We start from the raw sequence: 22,792 nt of genomic DNA on the forward strand, positions 1-22,792 counted from the left end.
CATGCTGCCACATGGTCATTCTGTGAGGATGGTGTGTTGGCTGGACTGGCCTCAGTGTGGTCTGCCTACAGGGAGTGGAGGCTGCAGTGTTAGTGAGTGGAGAGAGGGTGGTAAGCGTGCATGAGTGCTGATGGAGGAACGCTCCCACAGCAGCGGTGCCCCCCCCCCCCGTACCCTCCTCCCCCCGAACAGGAAGGCAGATCAAACAGAGATCATGTTTCTGCGCAAACGAGCAGGGGAGAGGGCAGCGGGGCCAGGCCGGCGAGCCAGGGGCCAGCCCGCTCCCGTGTGACCGCGCCGAACAAACAACGCCCACCCCTCCCTCCTGCCGCCCGGATAAATCACCGCCCGAGTGAGGGACAAGCCGGAAAGTTTGGGGACGTGAGGCTTACGTGCACGCTTTCGGGGGGAGATGAAACTTGGGATACGAGGGCGCCCTTAACACTCCTTTCATGCTACAGCCAGCTCCACCAGCGACCTGTCTCAAATCAAGGGGGGGGGTGGGGCAGGGTGAGGCACCCCGTCCCAATCAGAAGTCCCACCCATCTACATATTGCGTAATATTCCAAAAGTTCAATTCCATATGTGATAGAGTGGGGCCAGCTCCACTGATCAATAACCCCTTGCACACTGCACGGGAGAAGGACCTGCCTGCAGGAGTGAGAACTATCAGCCAGAGCTACTGAAATATGAACATACCTACAGTTGAAAGAAATGATTCATGGTGATAAAAAAAATCCTAAGGTAAAAATATAAAATGCACTTCCTTTCATCAGCTGGTAGCTCGTATAATATTCAGAGCCAAACCTCAAGGTGGATGTGTTCATCAAACACTGAGAACTTTCTTTCTTACAGCGCCGTGTCAATACCCTGGGGACTTTTAGACGAGACTTTTAAACTTGTGCTGAGGAGATCAAATACGAAGGCCCGTATGTTACATTTATTGTCTTCCAGTCTCCCCTTCAGCCTAATAAATGACTGACAGCTCGAGGTGGGCTGGGTGCTCTTTTGTAGACTCTTTGTATTTCTCCTGCGGGTCAGAGAGGATCAGGGTTTAACAGAAATCTGCAAAGTGAGGGGAAAATGGCCAACATATCTAATTGCTTTCATATGCCGTGTTATTGCATGATTTAAATAATCGCAGACGTTGGGGGCGAGGGGGAGGGTTTGGGAGGCAGATTCGAACCTGGTGCCTTTTACCCCTGCACGGGCTCCCCTGTCCGGACGAAGAGCGGGTGGACTGAGCAGGAGTCATGAATGCCAACTACCCTCCTCCAGAAACGCAAGCAGCAGTGACCGACAAACCAGTCCCTACCCTTCCTCTGTCCGTTCACCATGTTGAAAACGTTATGTGTTTTTTCTTCCAGGGTCAAATTTCAGCTTCACACCTTCCACACGCACATAACTGCCATCTGTCAGAACAGGAATGACTGTGTTTTTACGTAATGGAGACATCTCTATTCCAAAATATGTTTTCCTAAGACACGAGTGCTTGAATGGGAGGCATGGGAGTAATAACTTGCCTGTTACAGCATGACAAGACTAAAATATAAAGGAGGCTTTGCAGGTGGTCAGAGAAACGGCTCAGGGGGCTCCGCGCAGCCATTTTCATATTAAGCTAAACTGCCTCATTTTCCATCCCATAATATGTAATAACTGAGGACTACTACTGACTCACCAGTCAGGTCCCTCTTTAGCTTCCTGATGTCTTTCTCCAGGTCTTCAAACTTGACCTGCGCAGCCAGGAAGAAGTCCTGGGGCTCGGGTAGAGGGAAGACGCTCTTGTCTGTCCCCACATGCTGAGAAAGAAAGGGGGCAAATCACAGACAGAGTCAATCCACTAACACTGAAGCCCATGGAATACATTTGTAATATTGCCAGCCTATTCACCATCACTTTATCTATTTATTTATTTTTTTCTCCCTTTTTCATCCAAATTTAGGATCACCACTTGTGTGTGACTCATCCCCCGCGACAACATCCCGAGCACTCGCATTGGGGCAGGGAGATGAGGGGGGGGGGGGGGGTACCGAATAGAGTCCTCTGGAACACTCGCACACCAACAGCAACTATTCTTCACACTACAAGTTGCACAGCACACTATAGCACACAATCATTAATAAAAAATACATATAACCCTGATCTTACCATGGAAAAAAGGCAGACTAACATGATGGACTTGGTGAATGTGATTATTTATATGACATAAACAACAGTAAATAATGCCACACTGGTAACAACCCCCAGCACTTATACTAGCCATTATCCTGAGTTAAAACCACAATGTCGTCATCGTTTATTTACGATTATTTTCAAGTAGTGCCATTTCAAATTACAATGCGAAGAACTATTCCGTGAAGAACTATATTTTCCTACAAATAAACTGCTGACTTGGAAATGTCAGTAATTCGAAATGTCTGTAAATATGTACTTGTATTTTTTTTTATCTGTTTAGGAGTGAATCTGGAGTTAATGTAAATTTGTTAAATTAAGGATCTTCAACTAAGTATCCATGAATCATTTTCTCAATAACCAATCTATTCCATCAACTTCATCTGAATAATTAATTAATTGTAAAAGTCTGTGTGTGTGAGGGAAGGCCAGCTGTTGGTTAGTGAGCTGCCTCCCCTCCTGACCAGTGACATTTACAAACAGATGGCAGGTACAGTATTTTGAAAATGTCCAATCAGGATCACACATGCCATTATCATATGTGCCACAGGATAAATTATAAATAAATTATTCTCCACGATTAACCTGCTGAGGACCAGACATGGCCAGGTATTTTACAACTGCAATTTCTTGGCAAGGCCTTTGTATCATATGCAGCTGCTGGATAAGCTCCCTGTGCAGTTTTAATATCCTCTAAACAGTGTTGTCCACATGTCTGTTGGGTTTGGCAATGTAGTCAACTTTTAATGCTATACCCTATCACAGCTTTCTCCCAACTACAGCAGTTGGTTCATTCCATGCGGCAGTACTCTACCTCATCAAAGTTGCGCAGGTAGTACAAGACCACATAATCCACCAAACTGATGCGATTGTCCTGGAAGACAGGAAACACAAATGAGCTTTTGGAAGCAACTATGTGGGATGTACTGTGTGTTTTTTTGGTCACATCTTGACCATATCAGGACCATACCCTGCTTTTGACGTCCTTCAGCTTGGGCAGGATCTCCAGGCCGAAGCCGTCAGCCTGGCCCCTGGTCCTGTTCCCCCCGTTCATGTAGTTTCCGAAGGCCAGAACCAGCCCCATCACGTCCTTCACGCTGCTACGCTCCAGAAGACCCTGGAACACCCGAGCCGATTAGTCAAGTTTCATACCTTACAGTAACAAAAGGACCTCACCGATATAAGCTATGTTGTTCTTCTAGAGATGTGGTTAGGGCTCCAGACTTGAAACCAGTGGTTTTGGGCTGAACACCGCCCCCTTTCCCTTTTGCGAGTCCAGAGCCCTCGCCGCAACTCCCCACTGGCCCTGTTCTGCATCACGGGATGAAGCTAACCCTCTCTCTCTCATCTCCCTCTCCCCTTCCCCCCAACTCAGTGTTATGACTTTGACTAATGCATTGTTTAAAGGGAAAAAGGGCTGAAGTCACCGGTTTGCTATTCTGAGAATGGAGAATGAGAAACAATTCCTCTCCCCTTCCCTTGATCCCACGCGGCCGCTCTGCAATCGGGACCGCGGTGATGCAGGTCGGGGCCCGGCGTGACGCAGGAGCCCGACTGAGGGAGCGGGCTAATCCTGGCAGCTGACAAAGTGCTGATGAATGGAGGAATAAAGGAGCGCGGGTCGCGGCCTGCGTCTAACCTTGCACACGCGGGAGACGATCTCCACTTTGCGGCGGACGGAGGACATCCCGTCGAAGAAGACGGACTGGAATATGATGCAGTGGGCTCTGCCGGAGAAGTCGGGGATCTGAGAGAGCTCGTAAAGGAATCTGCGGTGGAAGGGGGGGGAAATGGTTTGTTAGGCACCCAGCAACTCGACAACGTGTATGCCAGCATCCAACATTAATGGGGTGTTTTCTAAGCCCAGGATAGGCTGAAGAGTTGTTGAATGATTCAGGCTCGGTCCCGGTGTTTGAAAGAGGGACGCCATGCATGTCGCATGAGACATCCTGCCCTGATGTTTTAAGATGCCGTGACCAGCGCCTGGAGACAGTGTGAGCGCGGCGGAGTCAGCGACTGATCAAAGGTAAAGCCCTACCGATTCAGCGATGCTCACATAAACACAAACATGTTTGAGGAGAGGAGTAATATCCTCGGTGATTAGCCTGCCGATGCAGTCAGACACTGAGGGGATATGACTCACCCCCCTGTGACAGCTAATTCAAACATGGCAGCTCCACCACCACGATTCATTTACAGGCAAGTGTTCAACCCAGCCGGATCTATCCCGGAGAGACAGCTCTAATCAATCAAAATCATGGCCTCTGCACAGACGGGAGGCTCTTGGAGAGCTTTCGCAATTGAACTTAGTCGCATGGCCTATTGTGGACTTCTTTTCTTGTAGAAAATACTACAGCCAGCAGCGAGGAGTGAACTGGAAGGGAATTAGGAAAATATTCCAGGGTGGTGAAACAATAGTAAGGCTGGGAACCAACGTCAGAGCCGCATCAGAGGTGTTTGGTTTATTTTCAACAGGATAAACAAATAGAAAGGCTTCGGAACAATTGCTGAGTGCCGATTATAAACAGTATCACACAATGACATTTTGGCTGTGAAAAGCAAGTACATCTGTGGATCAGGAGAGTGAAGCCGCAGTCCTGATTGGGCCCTGGTGTCCCAAATTTCCGTTAATTCCTCAGTGTTAGCATCAGCGCTGAGGATGATTAGAAATCTACCAGGAGGTGCTGAGCGTCTTATAGCTGAGTTGTAAAATGGTCTTCTCCTTTCACAAACGTAGAGGGTCTTGTTTCAAACCCTGGTTGCTGCAGAAGATGTCTTACTGTTCAGGCTTGTCTAGCAGCTTGACTTCATCCTCCTTGGAGTTTTCATAGTGTTTCTTAATTTTCTCCAGCTCGTCACTTTGGGCCCTCTGTGAATAAATTCACAGGAAACTTTACCAAAACAACATTAAAGGGGGACAAGTGAGACTTATAAATAAAAAGAAAAACTCCCAAAAAGAAAAGGAGCAATAACACTACAAATAACAAGAAGTAACAACAATAATAAGACAACAATATTAATGTTTTATAAATGACAGGCAAAAACACAATGTGACATCATACTCCCTAACCCGTAGGCATAGAGCACATTGATGTTATTAATTCTTGGCACCATATTAAAAAAAATTCACTGTGAAAAACGCTTAAAAGAGAGCAAGGGTCCTCCGGTTTCTCTCATGCTATCAGATTACTCTACAGCACAACCCATAATACTCACATTTTCATATAAAGCCTCGATGGTCTCCAGGTCCACCACAGAGTTGTCCACAGTCAAAACAGCTGGAATAGTAAATCCATTTATTAGAGGCATTCTCTTATAAAGGGGAATTATTTTAAGCAAGCATGTTGTCTTAATTAACTGCTGCTTGCATTTGGAGACCGTGCTCATTTTTCCCGCAAAATGAAGGCGGATAAATACATGCAGTCATGCCATTTCCTTTGCCATATAGTTTCCAGCCAGATATCCAACAGGTTTTAAATACATTCTTGACCACAGCTCAGAGGACTCAGTCCTGTGTTTCTGCTGCTCTCCATTTTCACTTCAGAGAGGTAGACCAGCGGAAGGATACAGTTTGAAACAATTCAATTGGTCAATTTGCCAGCATGTAGTGACACTCTGGATTGTTTTCTGACATCATTCAGGTCCGGGTAAGAAGAGGTAAAAGTAAGTGGTGTAATCTACAAACATTACAGTAGGATAGTTTACATAAGCTGTCATTTCTAAACCTATCCATAAAGACAATGTGAAATATGTAATATGGAAACTTTCATTATTCGCCCCCAATAAAAGTGATGCAGAATTTTTCCATTATTCTGTGACTTTGAACCTAATTAAATATAGCTATGCTTGCACACACATAAAAAATCACAAACACTCATATGCACGCACATACACACACACGCACGCACATGCATCCAGACTCATGAACACACACACAGACTCACACACATGTACACAGGCTAACAGACGCACACATAGACCCATACAAGCACAGACACACAAGCGCACATGTACACACACACACATGCACCAGACTCACATATGCACAGACACACAGACACACACACCCGCACACACACACACACACGCTGTGCATGAGATCACAGCGGACCTGCAGGATCCGAGCTGTGAGCAGGAGTCGGGGAGGGCAGCCGGAGTGTCGGGAGAGAGGCCGTGCACAGTGGCTGAGCTCTAATCTACACGCAGGGCACTAAGCCCCTTGGCCACGGGTCACAGGAGAGAGCCTGTAACTGCTTAACCCCTGGACCTGCCGCGGGAACCACCGCAGCTCACAGTAATGATCTGTGGTGGGGGGGGGGTGGGGGGGGGTCTGGTTGCTAGCCACTCCGACGGTCTCCTTCCCCCTTCCCCAGCCTGCTGCTTCCCATGTGCACTGCTCCGGCGGGTACAGTAACACACACCGTATTCGCAGAGAGGCTCGGCTCTGCGCTCGGGGGTTGAGAGGCAGAGAGTCACACGCCTGTGGCCGGGTGGACGGCCGGGAGCTGGTGGTTTTGAGGGACGGCTCTGCGCTCTTGGTGCTGACCAGCACACTGTCAGGGCGTGGGGCGGCTCAGAGCAGGCGACACAGGGATCAGCCAGCCAGAGGAAAGCCTGGGCCAAAACGCACCCTGCTGAGGGTGTACCGACTCGGCCGTGCACGGCACTGCGGGAGAGAAGGTGACAATCTACTGCGAAGCACCTCAGGAGGCTCTGGCTCCCATCTCCCAGCAATGCTGCCAAATAAGACGAAGGAGCCAGGCCCGTCCGCACGCCGGCATTCCTGCGCTGATCTCCGCAGCCCCCACAATCCTCTGCCACCACAGGCTGAGCGCGATGTGGGCTCGGCTGCGGGATTAGGTGGGAAAGCAGGCCCCGAGGGCCATTTCCTAACCCTTATTAAAATGGATCACTCTGGGCCTCAGCGCGCCCGCCTCGGATCCGTCAATCAAACACCAAAGGAGGGGCCCAGAGCTGTGGGCCGAGGGAGTCCGGATATATCTCCACACCGGGAGATCAAAGGCTGCCCGGTGTGGCCTCACTCCATTCCCCTCCTCTCCTCACTCATCGCGTCGGGTGCCGGGGAGCCTCCCTCTCGCCTTGAACTGAGGTGGCCCAGGAGGTGCCCCCCCCGGCTGGCGCTCCCTCGCGCCCCTCGCCCAGCAGAAAGTAACCAGAGCCCTCCCTGAACGTCCAGCTCCCGAGTGGCTGTAATTACATTACATGTCCCATGTCCTTTTAATTTGCCAACAAAGGGCTGGCGAGCAGGGGCCAGGGGGCCTTTAGAAGTGCTTATTAAGCGGCCCTCTCGCATTGTCAGATTCAGACTGTCCATTTCACCTACACCTCCCATTAAGGCAGAAGGAAGTCGACACATGCTGGGAGAGAGCTGGCTCTTTTATTGGAGGGCTCTCTACCTCGAGACCAACCGAAGGGAGCGAGAGAGAAGGAGAGAGAGAGGGGGAAAAAAAAAAATCAAAACCAAAAAGTGCAGCTTGGCCCAATGTGTTGTTTGGCTTTGCGTCGGGGCGTTTTTATGTGGAGGTGCGGTGTCTGCCCGGCTGCGACGGGGGGATTTATATACACTCAGATCATTAGTGGGGTGTCGCTCCCATTAGGCGGTGGAAACCGTCACTGGCAACAATAAACAGATCCGCCGCGGCGTGCAGACTGCCAGGCGCTCCCCCGCCCCGCGCGGGCCTCCGAGCTGCAGCAGCAGCAGCAGCGCTGTCCCCGCGTCTCCCCCTGTGTGACTCCTGCGCGGCCACTGCGCACGGTGGCCGCGGTGCCACCGCCTTTAACAACAAAGCGAAACGAAGCCTTATAAAGGCATGCCGTGTGATGGGGTTTAAACCATACCTTCTGCTTTTAAAGTATCCAAAATAGAGTTTGCGCTTTTCTTGGAGCAGTCGCAAATGAAATATATCCCCCCAGGATAAAAAAAGGGAAGAGATTACAATTTCTTTTTTGTGCAGATTCAAGGAGAAAACCCCTTTTGTGTTTGGCTAGTGCCGGCAATGTACAAGCCAGGCATAGGAAATGTGTGATGGCTGATGTAGTTCCATTCAAGCTTGTTCGCATGTTCACAAGCCAGCAAGCTCGTCTGGGAGAGGGTTCCCTAAGCACGGAAACCGGCAGGATTTAAAACACAGGCTACAATACCTTCGCGCTAGTCCCGGTCAAAACGCAACAATCAATTTACCTCTGGAAGAGAATATTGCTCTCCAACCAATTTCATCTACCTCTAAATCTACAATTTCCTAAGCCCCTATTTTATCAAAGAATAACAATGTTGTAACTTGATTGTGCTGCAGTTTAATTGAAAAGGAAACAAGCTAAATTTGTTTAAATGATACCAAACTTAATGCACTCTTCATGTGAACGGCATTTTCCACTGGAAACAGTTTTGTGTTGTGGAAGTACAGAGTACACCCTCCTCTCACCTTGTTGAATGTCCTTCATTTCCAGGTGCAGACTAGAAATAAGGATCCCTACTGCTTGAGAACGCTTCCCGTCCAACAGTTTGATTATCTAAAAGAGAACAAAATATCATAAGATTTTTTTCTACTTAAATGATGAACAAACACAAGAGCAAGAACATTGGGCCGCATTTTTAATTTCGGCTGTTTGAACAGTTCTGGGCGCAGCTCACCACAAGTAAACACAATCGTAAAATTGGATTTCCTACAGATCATTATTGATAAAAGTTTCAAGATGAAACAACTGAGATCCTTATAACCTTGGACACACACCCCTCCATTTTAGTTACATTTTGAAAGCTAAAATATTGAGATTTGAATCCTTGAAAATTATTGTGTAAAAATTAAACAGACAAAATACTTGCAGAAATGTCATGCATTTATGCAATAAACCAACAGCTGAAAACACAAAATATATCTTCCCAACAGAAAAAAACATATTTTAATATATCTTAATGTTTTTATGTGAAACAGTGTTTTTTCCTCCTATGAGATTTCAATAGGCTTCGAGTATTTGGTGTCCTCTTCACTAAAAATGTAATGTGCCTTCATCATGGATCTCCTCCTTAAGGACTTTAAATGTTACAGGTCTCCATAATTTGGTTCCATGCATGTGCACTTATTAAAAAACTAAAAAATTAAACTTAAATATATAAAAATATTTAGTGCTGCAAAATTCACTTCAAATACCTAATTCGCATTTTTTGGGGGAAACTACATTTTCACAAAGCCATAAAGACTGTACTATCCCCTCAGGACAAAAATTATGCGCAAATACTGAATGTGTAATTTCAAACAAACAGACATATTAACTCAGCTAAGGAATAATATTTTAAAGTAGATTATCTGATGTGTTTGTGTGTGTATGAGTGCATGTCTGTGTATATACGTAATACATACACTATGTAGAATTGTATATTAGCTTTTATATCTTATAGTAGTAGTTTTAAATTGTGAAACACAGAAACATTGTTATTGCATGTTACATATTCTACATTGCATATTTATATTCAGTTGCCAAATACTGACACAAGCCTGTGTACTGTTGAGCAGAAACAGGGGAAGCTTGATATAGTGTAATCTTGCTCTCATGAATCACTGTTAGGAACTATATGTGCATACTGCTATGATGGAATTCAGTGCAGCTCTTCAGACCATTGTTGTGCACCATGTGTACGCTGTAATATAAGCATATGACAATATATATGGTATATATAAAGGTATATAAATAAGTATATAAAGTATATGCGTATTTTTCATAATCATTTGCAAGCACTATGCACCAAAAACAACTACTTTTGCATGATTATATTTGAGCACTACTTTTGTCAGACTCATTCTAAATCATTGATATGTCACTTTCCACTCTTGTACCTTACTCTGGTTTCACATGGCATACACAATAGGTATCTTGCAATGATGCAATGATGGGCTTCACAAGTATCTCTGGATCTCCTCTGAAGGGGGTGACTTCAGACCCTGGCAGAATGTAAGCTGAACATCTCCTAGAGACCTCCAAAGTGACCCTAGCCCAGGGCAATACCATAGACTGTCATAATCCTCATGACCCTGCATGGTGTGACGCTTAGCCACTAAAAGAGGCCAACGAAGAACGGGGAAGCTTGCAACACAGGCACTACTGGATGAAACCACTGAGCGTAAATGAAGAGCATTTTGGATGGACAAGAAAAATGAAATGCGAAGGAAAGCCCCTCAAAACATGCGTGCGCAATGTAGTCAAAAATTATTAAGCAGCGGGAAAGTTAAAGGAAAAAATGAAACCATAAAAGGACATCTTTTCAATCTGGAAGAGCAGGCTTGGGTTTTATAACAAACTATAAATTCACGGGATTTTTATTTGTGCCTACACATGGTCACAATTACTTATGACTGAATTACCCATAAAGCTAGAAACAGTTTTTGGCAAGGTAAAGCCCTGCTTTAAAAGTTAATGTTTCAGCCTTCTTCATTAGGTAGCAGTGCCTGTTATTACTGGGTTTTAGCTACCGAGGCATCCAGTGGGAACCTGGGACTGAAGCCTTAGAAGTGAGTATTGCATTACAGAAGGTAAGAAAGCATGCTGCTTCAACAGCCATTATTAATATCACTGGTGATCTCCCACTACACAGACATGAGAGGGGAACTGTGAAAGTGTGAGTCTTTCCCTAACACCTTTAATTAACTTCTCTGTAAAGGCCACACTTTAACCTTTTCCAGCAATCCTTCCCAGTAACTGTTTCCATGGGCACCGAGGGCAACCACGACGACCAGGTAATTCAACGACCAGCCGGTTGAGAACTTCCAATAGGCAGAACTAATTGAAATTTTCAAAGCCACTTATACAGGCAACGTTTTATGACAGATGCTGATGCTGTCAACTCGCTTTTATGCTTTGACACATGTCAGGTTGGTGTTTTTCAGACCTAAGATATAACAGCTCCCTCCAGTGGACACTAAGTGTGCTGCCAGCCACTCAGAGAAGGTTGTACTATCTTACTGTTTTTACATGTTTTCCATTCATACGGTTGGATATTTACTGAAGCGGTTTGGGTTAAGCACTTTGTTCAATGGTTCAACCCCACCTCGGAATCAAACCTGCAACATTTGGGTCATAAGACCTGCTCTTTACCACCACTTGACACTGCTACCCATTTGACTCTTCCAGTTACATTGAAGAAAACAGATGGAAAAATCACAGGATGATGTATATTACAGTTTAGATAAATAAACCCATTCCATTTAAAGTACAGTGAGGTAGTGGAAATGATTATTATACTGGGTGCGTTGGATTACAGGAAGGTGCTGTGTCATGACTGGGATTTAACGGATGACTTACTCTTTAATGGCTTCTGCTAACCTTAACCATTGTCCTGTTCGTCTGCGTACAGCCTCTCAATCATCCAGAAATAGAGACACATTTGGGCAGGTTCCGTAATGAGCCATGTACTGAAATGACCAGGACAGGCAACCCTGGTCATAAGCAGCCCTGCGGTTTCAACTAAGTCCTTCATCATTTCGGTAGGTCAACAGCTGGGTGTATGGAGTCCATTTGTTCAAGGTGTTCAGTATTGAATTATCTGCAGGACTCTTTGCGTGTAGACTGCAGACCCTTGACATATGACGCTACTTGTACAGGAAGGAGATATTGACTGCAAAACTTGGTTCCATTCATGACTGAGCCTAAGACTGACACTCCTTTTCTATGTTGCTCCCAGTTTCCAGCTAAAAGCCAGTGTAGAACATATGCAACACAGCCATGCTATATGTTTAATGAAAACTTGGTTGATTGGATATATGGAAAATTAGTGATTGGATTTACACCAATCACTGACAATACACAGTACACTGACTAAAACAAATTGCAAGCTGTTCTACTGTATGTGTGGGTTACTCAAACACTACACAAAACCTTGAGCCCAGACTATTAGGATTCTTTCTCTTCAAAACAGGATTAAACCCCTCAATCAGTGAGGGCTGTGTAATTATCAGTGCTGTTTTAATTTGAATTTCAAAACATCTGAACTAGACCCATCAAGGAGAATTAGATGACTGTGTACTTGGTCACCATTACTGGTCCCCAGCAGCGGCAGACAGGAAGTGTCTCTCATTGAGTGCTCTGCAGTTGTGGGGAGAGCAGGCCCGACGGCTGCATGGCTTCTTCCCTGAATGCTCTATTCCCCTGGTATTATCCACATGGAAAATGCAGCGACACGCGCATCCCCTCCACTTCAAAAGCCCCCTCATCCCAGCGCCGTCTGCCCCGGCTCGGCCCTGAGTAGAGCCACATGCCTGCAATTACCCCGGGTCCGGCTGGCAGTTAGAGATGACAGAAATGCCACTGCCTCCCATGTCATCCCCGTGGCTTTGATATGATAATCGCCGGTGGAGCGGGGGGGGCGGGGGGATGGGGGGAACTACGGCAAACAGGGCCTTTGAGTCGGACTGGACACATGATACAAATTACCCACTCCCCCTTTTTTTCGGGATCTGGGGTAGCGGAGCAGTGGCGGACCTTTGGGCGCTTTGGACTGACGCGAGAGATCGTCTCATTTCCATAATGCGAGTGCATTCCAACAGTTTCCTTACATATCCCCGGGGACCGCCCCCGGAAAGGCAGCCAATCATTCGTAATCTGGGAATACTTTTTTTCCCAAAAAGAATGTAAGGTATGAGCATCTGCACTGTCATCACATCCACGTTAACCTCTTTGCTAAATGGCATGTGCAGTGAACCAGTTCAATTGTGAACCACCTCTTTGTGTACTTGCTTAGGAACCAAGCTGAGATTGATTAAGCTGAAGGAGCCTGACCAGTATTGATGGGTGGTGTAACTATTGGCTTGTCAGATGTTTTGCGGGCAGATACTGCCAAGTAAGGCAAGACGCCTCTCTCGATTGACCCTTTGTCTCTCCCGGCCCAGTCTGGGGCTTATTGGAGGCTATGGCGCTGAGGGTGCCTGGCACCCCCCCCCCTTCCTGTGCCAGTGACAGTGTGATCTTCTCGGAACGCGAGCGGCAGCAGGCCCTGCACGCCGCATACCTCGCAGGACAAACTTCAGGGAAACGGACAAAAATGTAAACAAGCGACTTTTGTTTAGCTGACCTTTTACGAAAGCACCGATCTGCCAAGGGGGGGAAGCCAAATTCCCTTCTCTCCTCGCGTTTACGGGAACGTCTCCCCCCGCATCACCCGCCTCTGGGAGCGTCGCGCCAGAGCAGCTAGTTCCGGTCCAGACCCCGCGTTCTGACACGGCCCCAGCACCAGCTGACAGCTTCGACGTGCACTCCGCACTCAGAGGAAACCTTACGGCTGCTACTGCAAGTGTTTCCTCTACTCATCCAGGTACTCAGGTAAATAAACTATGAAATGTAGATTCTAATGCTACACAAATCCCACTGCGTCTATATCTTACTGTAATCACTATTTCACCTTTCCTTCCATAGCAAAGCATTAATACAGATATAGACAGCTCTACACAACTACATTGAACATTAAATAGTATAATAGAGTTTTAAGTTGTTCTCTGTTCCAGCTAGTAATCATATCATTTTTCATGCTGGCCGGCAGTTCCAACACAAACAATAAAAAAACTGAAAAACAAAATCTCACATTGTGGAGCAATGAAAGAGGAGGGGGCAGCGACGTTGAGCAATACTCCACATGTCAAGTGCTGGGCTCTTCAGCTGGTGGGAAAACTAATGTAACACCCCATTTCACTTTCATTAGTGAGCTCCCACCAGTGGAAGGAGAGCCCCCTTCTCTGGTAAAACACACATGGTCCCCATTGCCAACCAAGGCTAATGTACAGTATCCGATTCCATTTTAATGGGTAACATTTCTCTGGTTAACCACAAGTACATACATTTCTTCTGTCTGATCTGGACACCGATTCTGGTAGTAATGTACCATTTCTTAAAAGATGACACAATTTCATTTTAAAATGTATTCCCAGTATACTTATTATTGAGAGAAAATGATGATGGAAATAGATGAACATGTATCTGTGTCATGGGTAAACCTGGCTGTGAATTACACCTGGCTGAGAATTACACGAGAGCAGCACAGTGTTCTGGGCTCGAGCCGCAGTCTGAGGATTGCAGAGGATCGGCGGTACGGATATCTCTGGCTACGCGGGTCAGATCAGATGTCGGGGGAGGCGGGTTTTTATGGACTTGCTCGGAGTGACCAGACTGGATGGAGAGCTGCCGGTCTGCACCAGAGACTGACGCACACAAGACACTGGCGGCCTGGAGCCCGGCCCCATTGATCCGCAGAGGTGCGCTAGTGGGCTGGGAGGGGACGGGCGGGCCGGAACATTCCGTCTGACCCCGAGCTGCTGATGCTGCGTGTCACCCAAGAGTTCAGAGCTGCAGCACTGAGCTTCACCTCATCACAGAAGCCTGACAGACACGATGTCAAAGTCCTCATAAAAATGAGCTGTGTGTTCCAAAGGAGAGACATACAATCTCTCATTCTTATAAAAAACATGAGGACGGGCCATCTGCAGACTATATTAAAGGCCAATAGGCCAGAGAAAAGACAGGGGGTGTAGGAAGATAATTCAATCTATTATATTAATCGATTTATACAAGGATTACGTATTTTTTATTACATATTTCTAAATTTGGACGGGGTTAGATATGAAGCCGTCTCCAGTCTAACAGAAACAGCCATGTGAAGTATTCTCGTTTAATGCTTCACATTTGGACGTTTTTACTGCACGCACAACAGAGATGCAACTTGGGATTTTTTTCAGATGCTCTGGCTTGTTCATGGCTCACGGGGAAAGCCTGTTTGCGGTTGAGCTCCAGTTAAATTCACTGCAGGACACTCGGTTACATCTGAGGTTTCAGCTCCGGTCTGTAACTCATATTGTCTTTCGAAAACATGTATAGATGGTCATTCCTCTGAAGTCTGAAAATACTTCAGTGCAAGCCCACACTGATCAAACAGGCTGATAATGCTTAAGTTAATACACCACGCAGGGACAGTTTTTGTCACAATCTCACTGAGAGCTATCAAAAAGCATAGTTTTCAAACAGCTTGCATATTTTTTCTCTATTGTCATATTTTGTCAGAAATACGTTAATCCAAATCGCCAGAAGCCAGTTTAGTCTGAGAGCTGATTAGTGAGCCAGTCTGCTAAATCTGGACGCTGCACAGCTGTGCTTCACTTGAAGGGAACAACTTCATGCCCTCTGATACCCTTGACTAACCCAGGTGAACAACAGAAACCAAGAGAACAAATGTAGACAGTTTAGGGTAGTAGGAAAGGGGAGGAGGGAGTGGGTTTTCCGCCAGAAAGGGAGCTGGCACACTTTGCACTTTCTTGTTTTGATTCCATTTAAGGCTGAAATTCATGTTAATGTGCCTCTAAACCGGTTTCCTCAGCTGGGCGCTGAGTGAGACCGAAGGACGCCCATGGGTTGAGTCTGAGTAAGCGTGAAACCGCCACAGCCTGCCCTGCTAGACAGCGAGAGAAAGAGACGGACCAAGTGATAAGGGTGAGAAAACAGAGGAACAGGGGGGCGTGAAAAAGCTGCGGCATTTGTTCCCACTGTGGGACTTTGATTCATTATCGATCTGTCCCTCCTGGTCTGCCATCTTATCAGTCCTGCTCCAGCACGAGGGTGGCGTGGGATGCTCAGCTATTTATTTGATACTTTTGCTTGTGTAGCCAGTGAGCCAATGTAACTAAAGTTATTCCTGCTTTTTCCTGTGGAATGGGAGGGGTCAGCGAGTCCTTGTGAGCTGGCACACCAGTGAGCATTCAAACCTGCTGGCACCACTGTGTGCGGTCTAATATGCCAACTGAGCGTAACCTCGGTGTCCTCAGGTGAAAACCCCAGCTACAGCGGGCCATTCTGCAGTCACCTGGGTTCAATTTGAAGTCTCAATAAAGTGCTGAGTCTAGGTGAAAGCTTGGTGTGCTTCAGTGATTTTAAGATCCCAAAACTGAATTATAGAAGGTAATTAAACTTTATTTGCCATCTGATTCCATGACTTTCTGCCACCAACACCTGCCAGTTTAATGCTAGAAATGTACTGCGGATAGATAATATTAGTCAAAGTGTATTAATGGCCTCATCAAGTGGATTTTTTTAGAACGGGAAGTCTCCTTATAACAAGGTGTGATGAAGCCCCTTCTATCTGCAGGGCTTCTCTGTGCATATCAGCATGTGCTTCACACGCCCTCTGGTGGCAGCAACGAATTCCTACCATTACTCCTTGAGTAAATTAGGGTAAATGAAAAAGCATCAATACAGTGCAGCCATAAGAACTATACCGAACTGTTTTCATGAGAAAGAATGTATGGTGCTTCTGGTTTTCAGGACTCTCGTCTGGAGTATTCCCAAACCCAGGTGACAGGTCAGTGTGACAGACTAAAAGCGAGAAGCTCTCACAGAGCCTGTCAGTGATGCTGCTGCTCTGTTGCGGCTTGGCCCCATTCACCTGTACTGAGCAACAGCCGCTTCATGACTCATTCTGCAAATGTCCAGAAGGTGATGAACAGTCCTCTACAGGAGCTTAACCTCACGACAAATTACAGTTCCCTGAACCATGGTTCATGCAACCCAGTCCAGTATCCTTCAAAGCAGGATCAGTAAAACCCAAAAAGTATAGACTGCAAAAAGACTGCAGGTGCGAAGGCGGAGGAAAGGAACTCACCTTCTTGGCCTTGGCCTTCTTCTCATAGGTGTCCGAGAGGGGCTTCTTCTTGGGCTGCAGTGTTGCTTTGGAGAAGAGGTCCTCAAACTCCTTCGTGTTGATGATGTCTGGCTCTTCAAGAGACCCCCAGAGGGTGTTATTGCTGGAGAGAGACAAACAGTAGCTTAGGTCTCTATAAAGTCCTCCATAGCATGTGTATAAGGTATACTTGCTGTGTAGAACAAGTGGAATATTTAACTTAATAATGCCCCTAAAAGGTGACTCATATTGATAGGGATCACAGTGGCATCTAGAAGCTATCTGACCTCACTGAAAATGACAGTGCAGACTCAGTCAAATACTGCAAGAGATAAACATCCTTGTTGCGGTTTATATAACACGTGCTCCTGCAGTCCAATTTTTCCTTCTGTTTTTGAAGCTTGGTTGACGTTTCCTCAATTCACACTAAGAAAACCCAGACCTGGACTGTCCATTTTTAAAGTGAAATTTATTACTCAAGACTCAATCATAAAATTCTGGTGCCAGTGGCATTCCAACCTGTAACTGCACAAAGACCGGTTGAAACAAACTGCTGGGAAGATGAGAAGTATTTGGTTTCGTCTGTCGCCGAGCAACGCCAGAAACAAACAACTGGAGTCAGATGGTCTGAGCGGGAGTCTCACGGAGGTCATGCTCAAATCCCTACCTTGATTTTCCATTCCTCTTCAAATAAAAAGAGCAGGCAAGCCAACAGTGTGACACTGAGCCATGATAAGTGATACAACTCCTGCAATGCCTGCTAATGAAAGCAGAGTGCAGGAAACCTTCACATTTATCAGGCTGAATATAAGTCAGTTAGGACAGATGTAGGCAGCTCATAGACAGAGTTCATCAGGGCTGTTCCATGTGACACGGAAGGAATGGGGGGATGGGGTGGTCACGTTTCATATCCGTGCGTTAACTCAAAAAGGTCTAACAAAACCTTTTCGCGTCTTCGACGAAGGACCCCATTCAGAATGCACAGCTAGCTGCTGGACACGTTTCCTTTTTATACCCATTCTTTAATGGGGAACTCTCATCAGAATCTCTCATTCTGAGAGGGGATACATCCAAAAGGCACTTCAGGGCCAAAGCTGCCAATGACGTGATGTTCGTGTCTCTAAACTGCTGCCTTAAAACACAGGTGTGTGCTGATAATGCCACTGACCTACAACGACACCTCTGACCTGAATTACTTCCAGTTTAATCGTCAGCAGTCTGGGTGGGGGTTTGGAAAGTGAGTAATATTTCACATTTATAATACAAAATATGACATTTGACACTGTTATGAGTTTGGCAAGCATTCAGCAGATGCCTTCAGTTATGTGCCTACCATTCACAAGGCAGACTAGTGCTACAACTGTATGTCTATAGAAAGCAAGCAGACGTCACACTATACAGAGGTAAGGGCGGAGTCAGGCCTTAAAGGATCCTATAGGTGCTTTGATGCACATGTGAAGCTGCCATCTCAGAATCACAGTACATATCATAGCGTGAGAGAAGGCTTGTTTTTTAATTGATTTCATGTGCCTCCAAAGATGCAGGCATCAGTGCCATCATTTTTTCTGTCATAACCATTAAAACAAAACTAAGAAAAATGCTGGCCATCATACAAAGCGCTCTACACGTCAAACAAGTAACACTTACCGTACTTCAGGAATGCTTTATTGCATTCTTCATGTTTCTGCAAACTACTGATTTCTACAGGTCCCTCCTGAAATCTAGTGTTTATGCATGCTTTCACACAGCTCAAGTACTCTAAATGATTTCAAATTTAATCCAAAAACTAAATACCTTAAGTCTTATAATCCTGCGTAAAACCAGCGTGTCGCCATTATTATGTCAAGTTCTGGCAGGACAGATTGTTTTGAGTGGAGAGTCCAGGGTACTTTTCACCAGCAGCATTTTACAACAGCACAAATGTGGTACAGCAGACCAACAGAGCAAAATGCTGGCTTGCTTGTCATGGCCAAAATACCACAGAAATCAACTCAGTTGCCAGCGATCCTATTACTGTCAAGGTAGTCCAATCAGAGCAATTTGCAATTGGCCACTCATGCCAGTGATGAAAATATGTCTTAAAACAGCCAGGAGGGTTTCACAAAGACCATTACAATCCTCTGAAAGTTCTTTCTTTTGAAATGGCTTTTAGAGGAACTAATCTAAATAACCCTATGGCATGCTGTCCAACACATGGAGAATGTAAACAGGTGAACCTCATTAGACCTTTAAATACATGGGAAAATCCACAGAAAACTGTAATTTAATTAAGCCGAAATGTAATTCACATCCCTCATAACCATTTGTTAAGGATCTCTTTCTTACTTGTAAAGTCACCACTTAAGTACTTTATACACAACCAAATGCGTACATTTTGACAAGGCAATAAAATACACAAGTGTGTTGGCCTGGCATTGTTTAAAACTTGCTGTATTGCCCATAATTTGCCACAGAAGTTTTTCAAGTGAACGGCCTTAACATGAAACACAAAATTTATCGACTCACGGTGAAGTGTTTGACCGATTTCACGCTTGTCGACTTGCACTTCAACTGTAAAATTTATATATAACATGAAACTGCTGTCGCCCACTCAATCCTCCGCCATCATGCTGGTGTGAACCAGGACTCAACTTCCTCCACTAATCCCCCTACAGAAATACAGGGCAATAAAACTTTCACAAAACACGTAGATTGGCACTTAGAGTGTTCCAGCTGTATACACCACTGTCTATTTAAACGAGAACACAGCGCATTTATACAGGGATTTTCACTTCTTGCAATGACACAGGTGTTTTGTGGGAAGGTAAGCAAAGCTAAAAAGCGCTTGACTGTGTGGGGTAATTTTTGGTGCACGGTTTCAGAATCTTTCTGAAGAACTGAAATATAAGATGAGCACTTACTTATTGTCCTGGATCTGAATCCTGGTCCAGTACAAGGGCTTCATGGGACACGCTGGTTCCACAGCCGCCTTCCGCGGGGCTCTCTCCACCGAGCGGCCAAAGGCCAGCCCTCCGGCGGGAGGGGGTGGAGGCGGAGGGCCACACCCTGGCATGGGAGGTGGAGGAGGGGGGCCTGCCCCAGGGAGAGGAGGTGGAGGAGGGGGACCTGCCCCAGGAAGGGGTGGAGGAGGTGGGGGCCCGAACCCAGGCAGGGGAGGTGGAGGTGGAACGCCCAGGCCGCTAGGCAAAGGAGGCGGAGGAGGCGGACCTGACTGACCAGGCATGGGGGGAGGCGGAGGGGGAGGAGGAGGAGGAGGAGGGGCTTGTCCTGAGGCATTCTCTGACTTGCCCGTGAGGCTCAGGTTGATGGACTCGAGGTTGAGTTTTTTAGGCACGTTCTGGTTGGGGCTCGGAGCGAGCCTGCCATTCTCGTCCTCAGGCGTCTTGATGAAGGTCTCTCGGTCCGTCTGGATGCAGACGTTGCGGAACGTTTTGGGCGGCAGGTCGTCCTCTGTGGACACGCAGGCCTCCCGGAGCTGCCCGCGCTCGTGGCACACGTTGCAGGCCAGATCTCTTTGCATCCTGGCGATGGCTCCCTCCAGCTTGGACACTGTGACCGCATGCTCCCCCCGCACCTGGAAGATCCTGAGCTCGAAGTCTGCCTGCGGGAGTGGGACCAGAGGAGTCCACAATTAGACTCTGCGGAACACCAGTCATAGACACAAAATGCACTGGATGGAACAAAATTGCGATGACATCACATTCATCCAGGATTGAGAAGCCACTTGTCACAGCTTTCACATTAACAACTGGGACAGATTCCCTTTCATCATAAAGTGTTTGAAATAAAGCAACAATTTCATGTCCAGGTGCCAATGAATTCCTCCCAACGGCACCACACCTCAGGAGAGAGAAGTAGATAAACTAACAAAAAATGACATACTAATAAATTGAAAGTGTATTTAACATCTGAGTATTAAAATAATCCAGCCGTGCTTTGAACAATGTGATTTGGAATATGCGTGCAAATGGACTCTGAAGACCAGACTCTGGTTTCGGAAGGAAGCGATTTTGCAATACATTTAACACATGTTCCTTGTTAGCGCGCGGTCAGTACAAGACTGGATTTGGCACGTTACCACCATTTCACGGTGTTTAAGTTTATGTTTATGAACGTCAAGATCATGTTTGATTTCGGAAGTGCACTAACCATGCACGCGCATACACATACCAATACTAGTAGTGACAGTATTGATGCAACATCATGGGTCATCATGAAAAAGTTTATCTTCCAAAAACTGAGAGCATATTTGCACAATGTACCAGTCCAAATCTAATGATACATTTATAATCAAACCCTAGTCAAACTGCTGCATCATTATAGGTATCTTAAAACATATTATGTACACCTTAAAACATCCTGTAAATATATTACAATAAAAATTCTACTGTACACATGAACCTCATATTTTCTGTAAAGAAGGTGGAATGAGTCACATATTAAATTTCAGTACTGAAACTGCTTCTGGCAAATGTTTATTCACAGCCTAATGCATTCTAGCACTAATCTCCGAACAGACACTGGAATTAAATAAAATATATTTTAGACTTCTCTTGGGACAAAATATGTTTTAGATTCAATCTTAACATTGCACTGCCTGTCCTGACCTGGACAGACAATATGTTAGTACGACCAACAAAATGAAATATACAGTATGAGCATATTTGAGGCTTGACAATAATTCACAGGGATATTCGAAACAATTTATCACAAAAATAATGGAAACCTTTAAACTTGGGAAGAGACAACTCCAACCACAACTATACAAATGAGTTCTTTGGACTCTGGCTGCTTGTTAATGGCCACCAAACCCCAGATTTAGAGCAGTGATCTTATTTCATACACAGCACTGGCAGGAGGTAAACTGACTGCATATGGAAACTATTGCAATATCATAGCAATTCCTCTTTCACATTTAACTGGACTGTCATGAACGGGAATGTGGTCCTCATATTTTCTTGATTGGCACCTTGCAGCTGAAAGTTAATAAGTCAAATCGGAAAAGATGGCTATTTCCCTTAAATGTGAAATCCCTCCTCAGTGGCTTCCTAACTCTCTGCATCAGCATGGGCCAGAACAGCTCTTATAGTAGGTAAAGTATTGCTAAAAAATAATTTGAGCTAAAAGAACAGGCACTAACACTACCTGGCCAGTTTAAGCTGTCCATTCTGAAGGGGAGGAATGAGATTGTATCACTCAAAATACTTATTCATATTCCCTAAACTCTACATTACTTCCCACACAGCTCACGCTGGAGGGCCCCGTAATGAAGGGACTTGCGTCTGGCTCCCTACATTGGTTGCCAGATTGGTGCTGGCCACAGATCAGACCTCCCTGGTGATTGAAAAGTGGGTGATTGAATGGAGGCAACACAGGGGACTCACACTCGAAGCCAATGCTAACTGCTCCAATGTGCTCATTTTCCAGCCCTGTCCCTCTCCAGAATGTCTCGCTGTCAGGACATATGTCCTTGTTTTGTTTTCCAAATGCTGCTACATTTTTTATACAACGAACCAAAATTTAGCCATTAAAGGTGCATGCTGTGTGAGGCTTTGTATAACTGCACTGTAATGTTGGCCTACATGAAGTAACCCTTCGTAGGATCCTCTTCAGCTGAGGATCACTGTGTTTTAAAAACATGGCCCACTTCTGACCATCCCAGTGTTCACCTTCATTAACCACCTGCTGGTTTTCTATACAGCTATCTGGCCAAGCAATTTGTTCTAAAAAATAATAAAACTCAACCACATCCAGCCAGGAGTTATCCCCTGACATGCTGGCTGCTTAACTCTTCCAGCATGACTTTTCTCAGAGCATAAATCCCCTCTTCTGCTGCTACACTCAGCCTGATTTTGTTCCTGTTTTCTCTCTAGAGATGGCCTGCGTCGGCTCCCAGTGGACTCTGTTTTGTGACCGATTCCTGATACAGTGAATAACGTTTTTGATATACAAAAA

General features: G+C 45.8%; 1 protein-coding gene across 2 annotated transcripts in view; it reads right to left on the minus strand.

The window, feature by feature from the left end:
- Positions 1 to 22,792, minus strand: part of LOC118787167 (formin-like) — a 79,681-nt gene that overhangs the window by 28,677 nt on the left and 28,212 nt on the right. For both annotated transcript variants that reach the window (XM_036542630.1, XM_036542631.1), the window contains 9 exons: positions 19,738 to 20,438; positions 16,820 to 16,961; positions 8,616 to 8,703; positions 5,389 to 5,450; positions 4,953 to 5,041; positions 3,812 to 3,941; positions 3,143 to 3,289; positions 2,987 to 3,046; positions 1,679 to 1,799 (listed from right to left, as the gene is read on the minus strand). In XM_036542630.1, the coding sequence (XP_036398523.1) occupies positions 1,679 to 1,799; positions 2,987 to 3,046; positions 3,143 to 3,289; positions 3,812 to 3,941; positions 4,953 to 5,041; positions 5,389 to 5,450; positions 8,616 to 8,703; positions 16,820 to 16,961; positions 19,738 to 20,438 (1,540 nt within the window). The remainder of the gene's footprint in view (positions 1 to 1,678; positions 1,800 to 2,986; positions 3,047 to 3,142; positions 3,290 to 3,811; positions 3,942 to 4,952; positions 5,042 to 5,388; positions 5,451 to 8,615; positions 8,704 to 16,819; positions 16,962 to 19,737; positions 20,439 to 22,792) is intronic.

This window comes from Megalops cyprinoides, chromosome 12 (genome assembly GCF_013368585.1).
Source record: "Megalops cyprinoides isolate fMegCyp1 chromosome 12, fMegCyp1.pri, whole genome shotgun sequence".
Classification (NCBI taxonomy): domain Eukaryota; kingdom Metazoa; phylum Chordata; class Actinopteri; order Elopiformes; family Megalopidae; genus Megalops; species Megalops cyprinoides.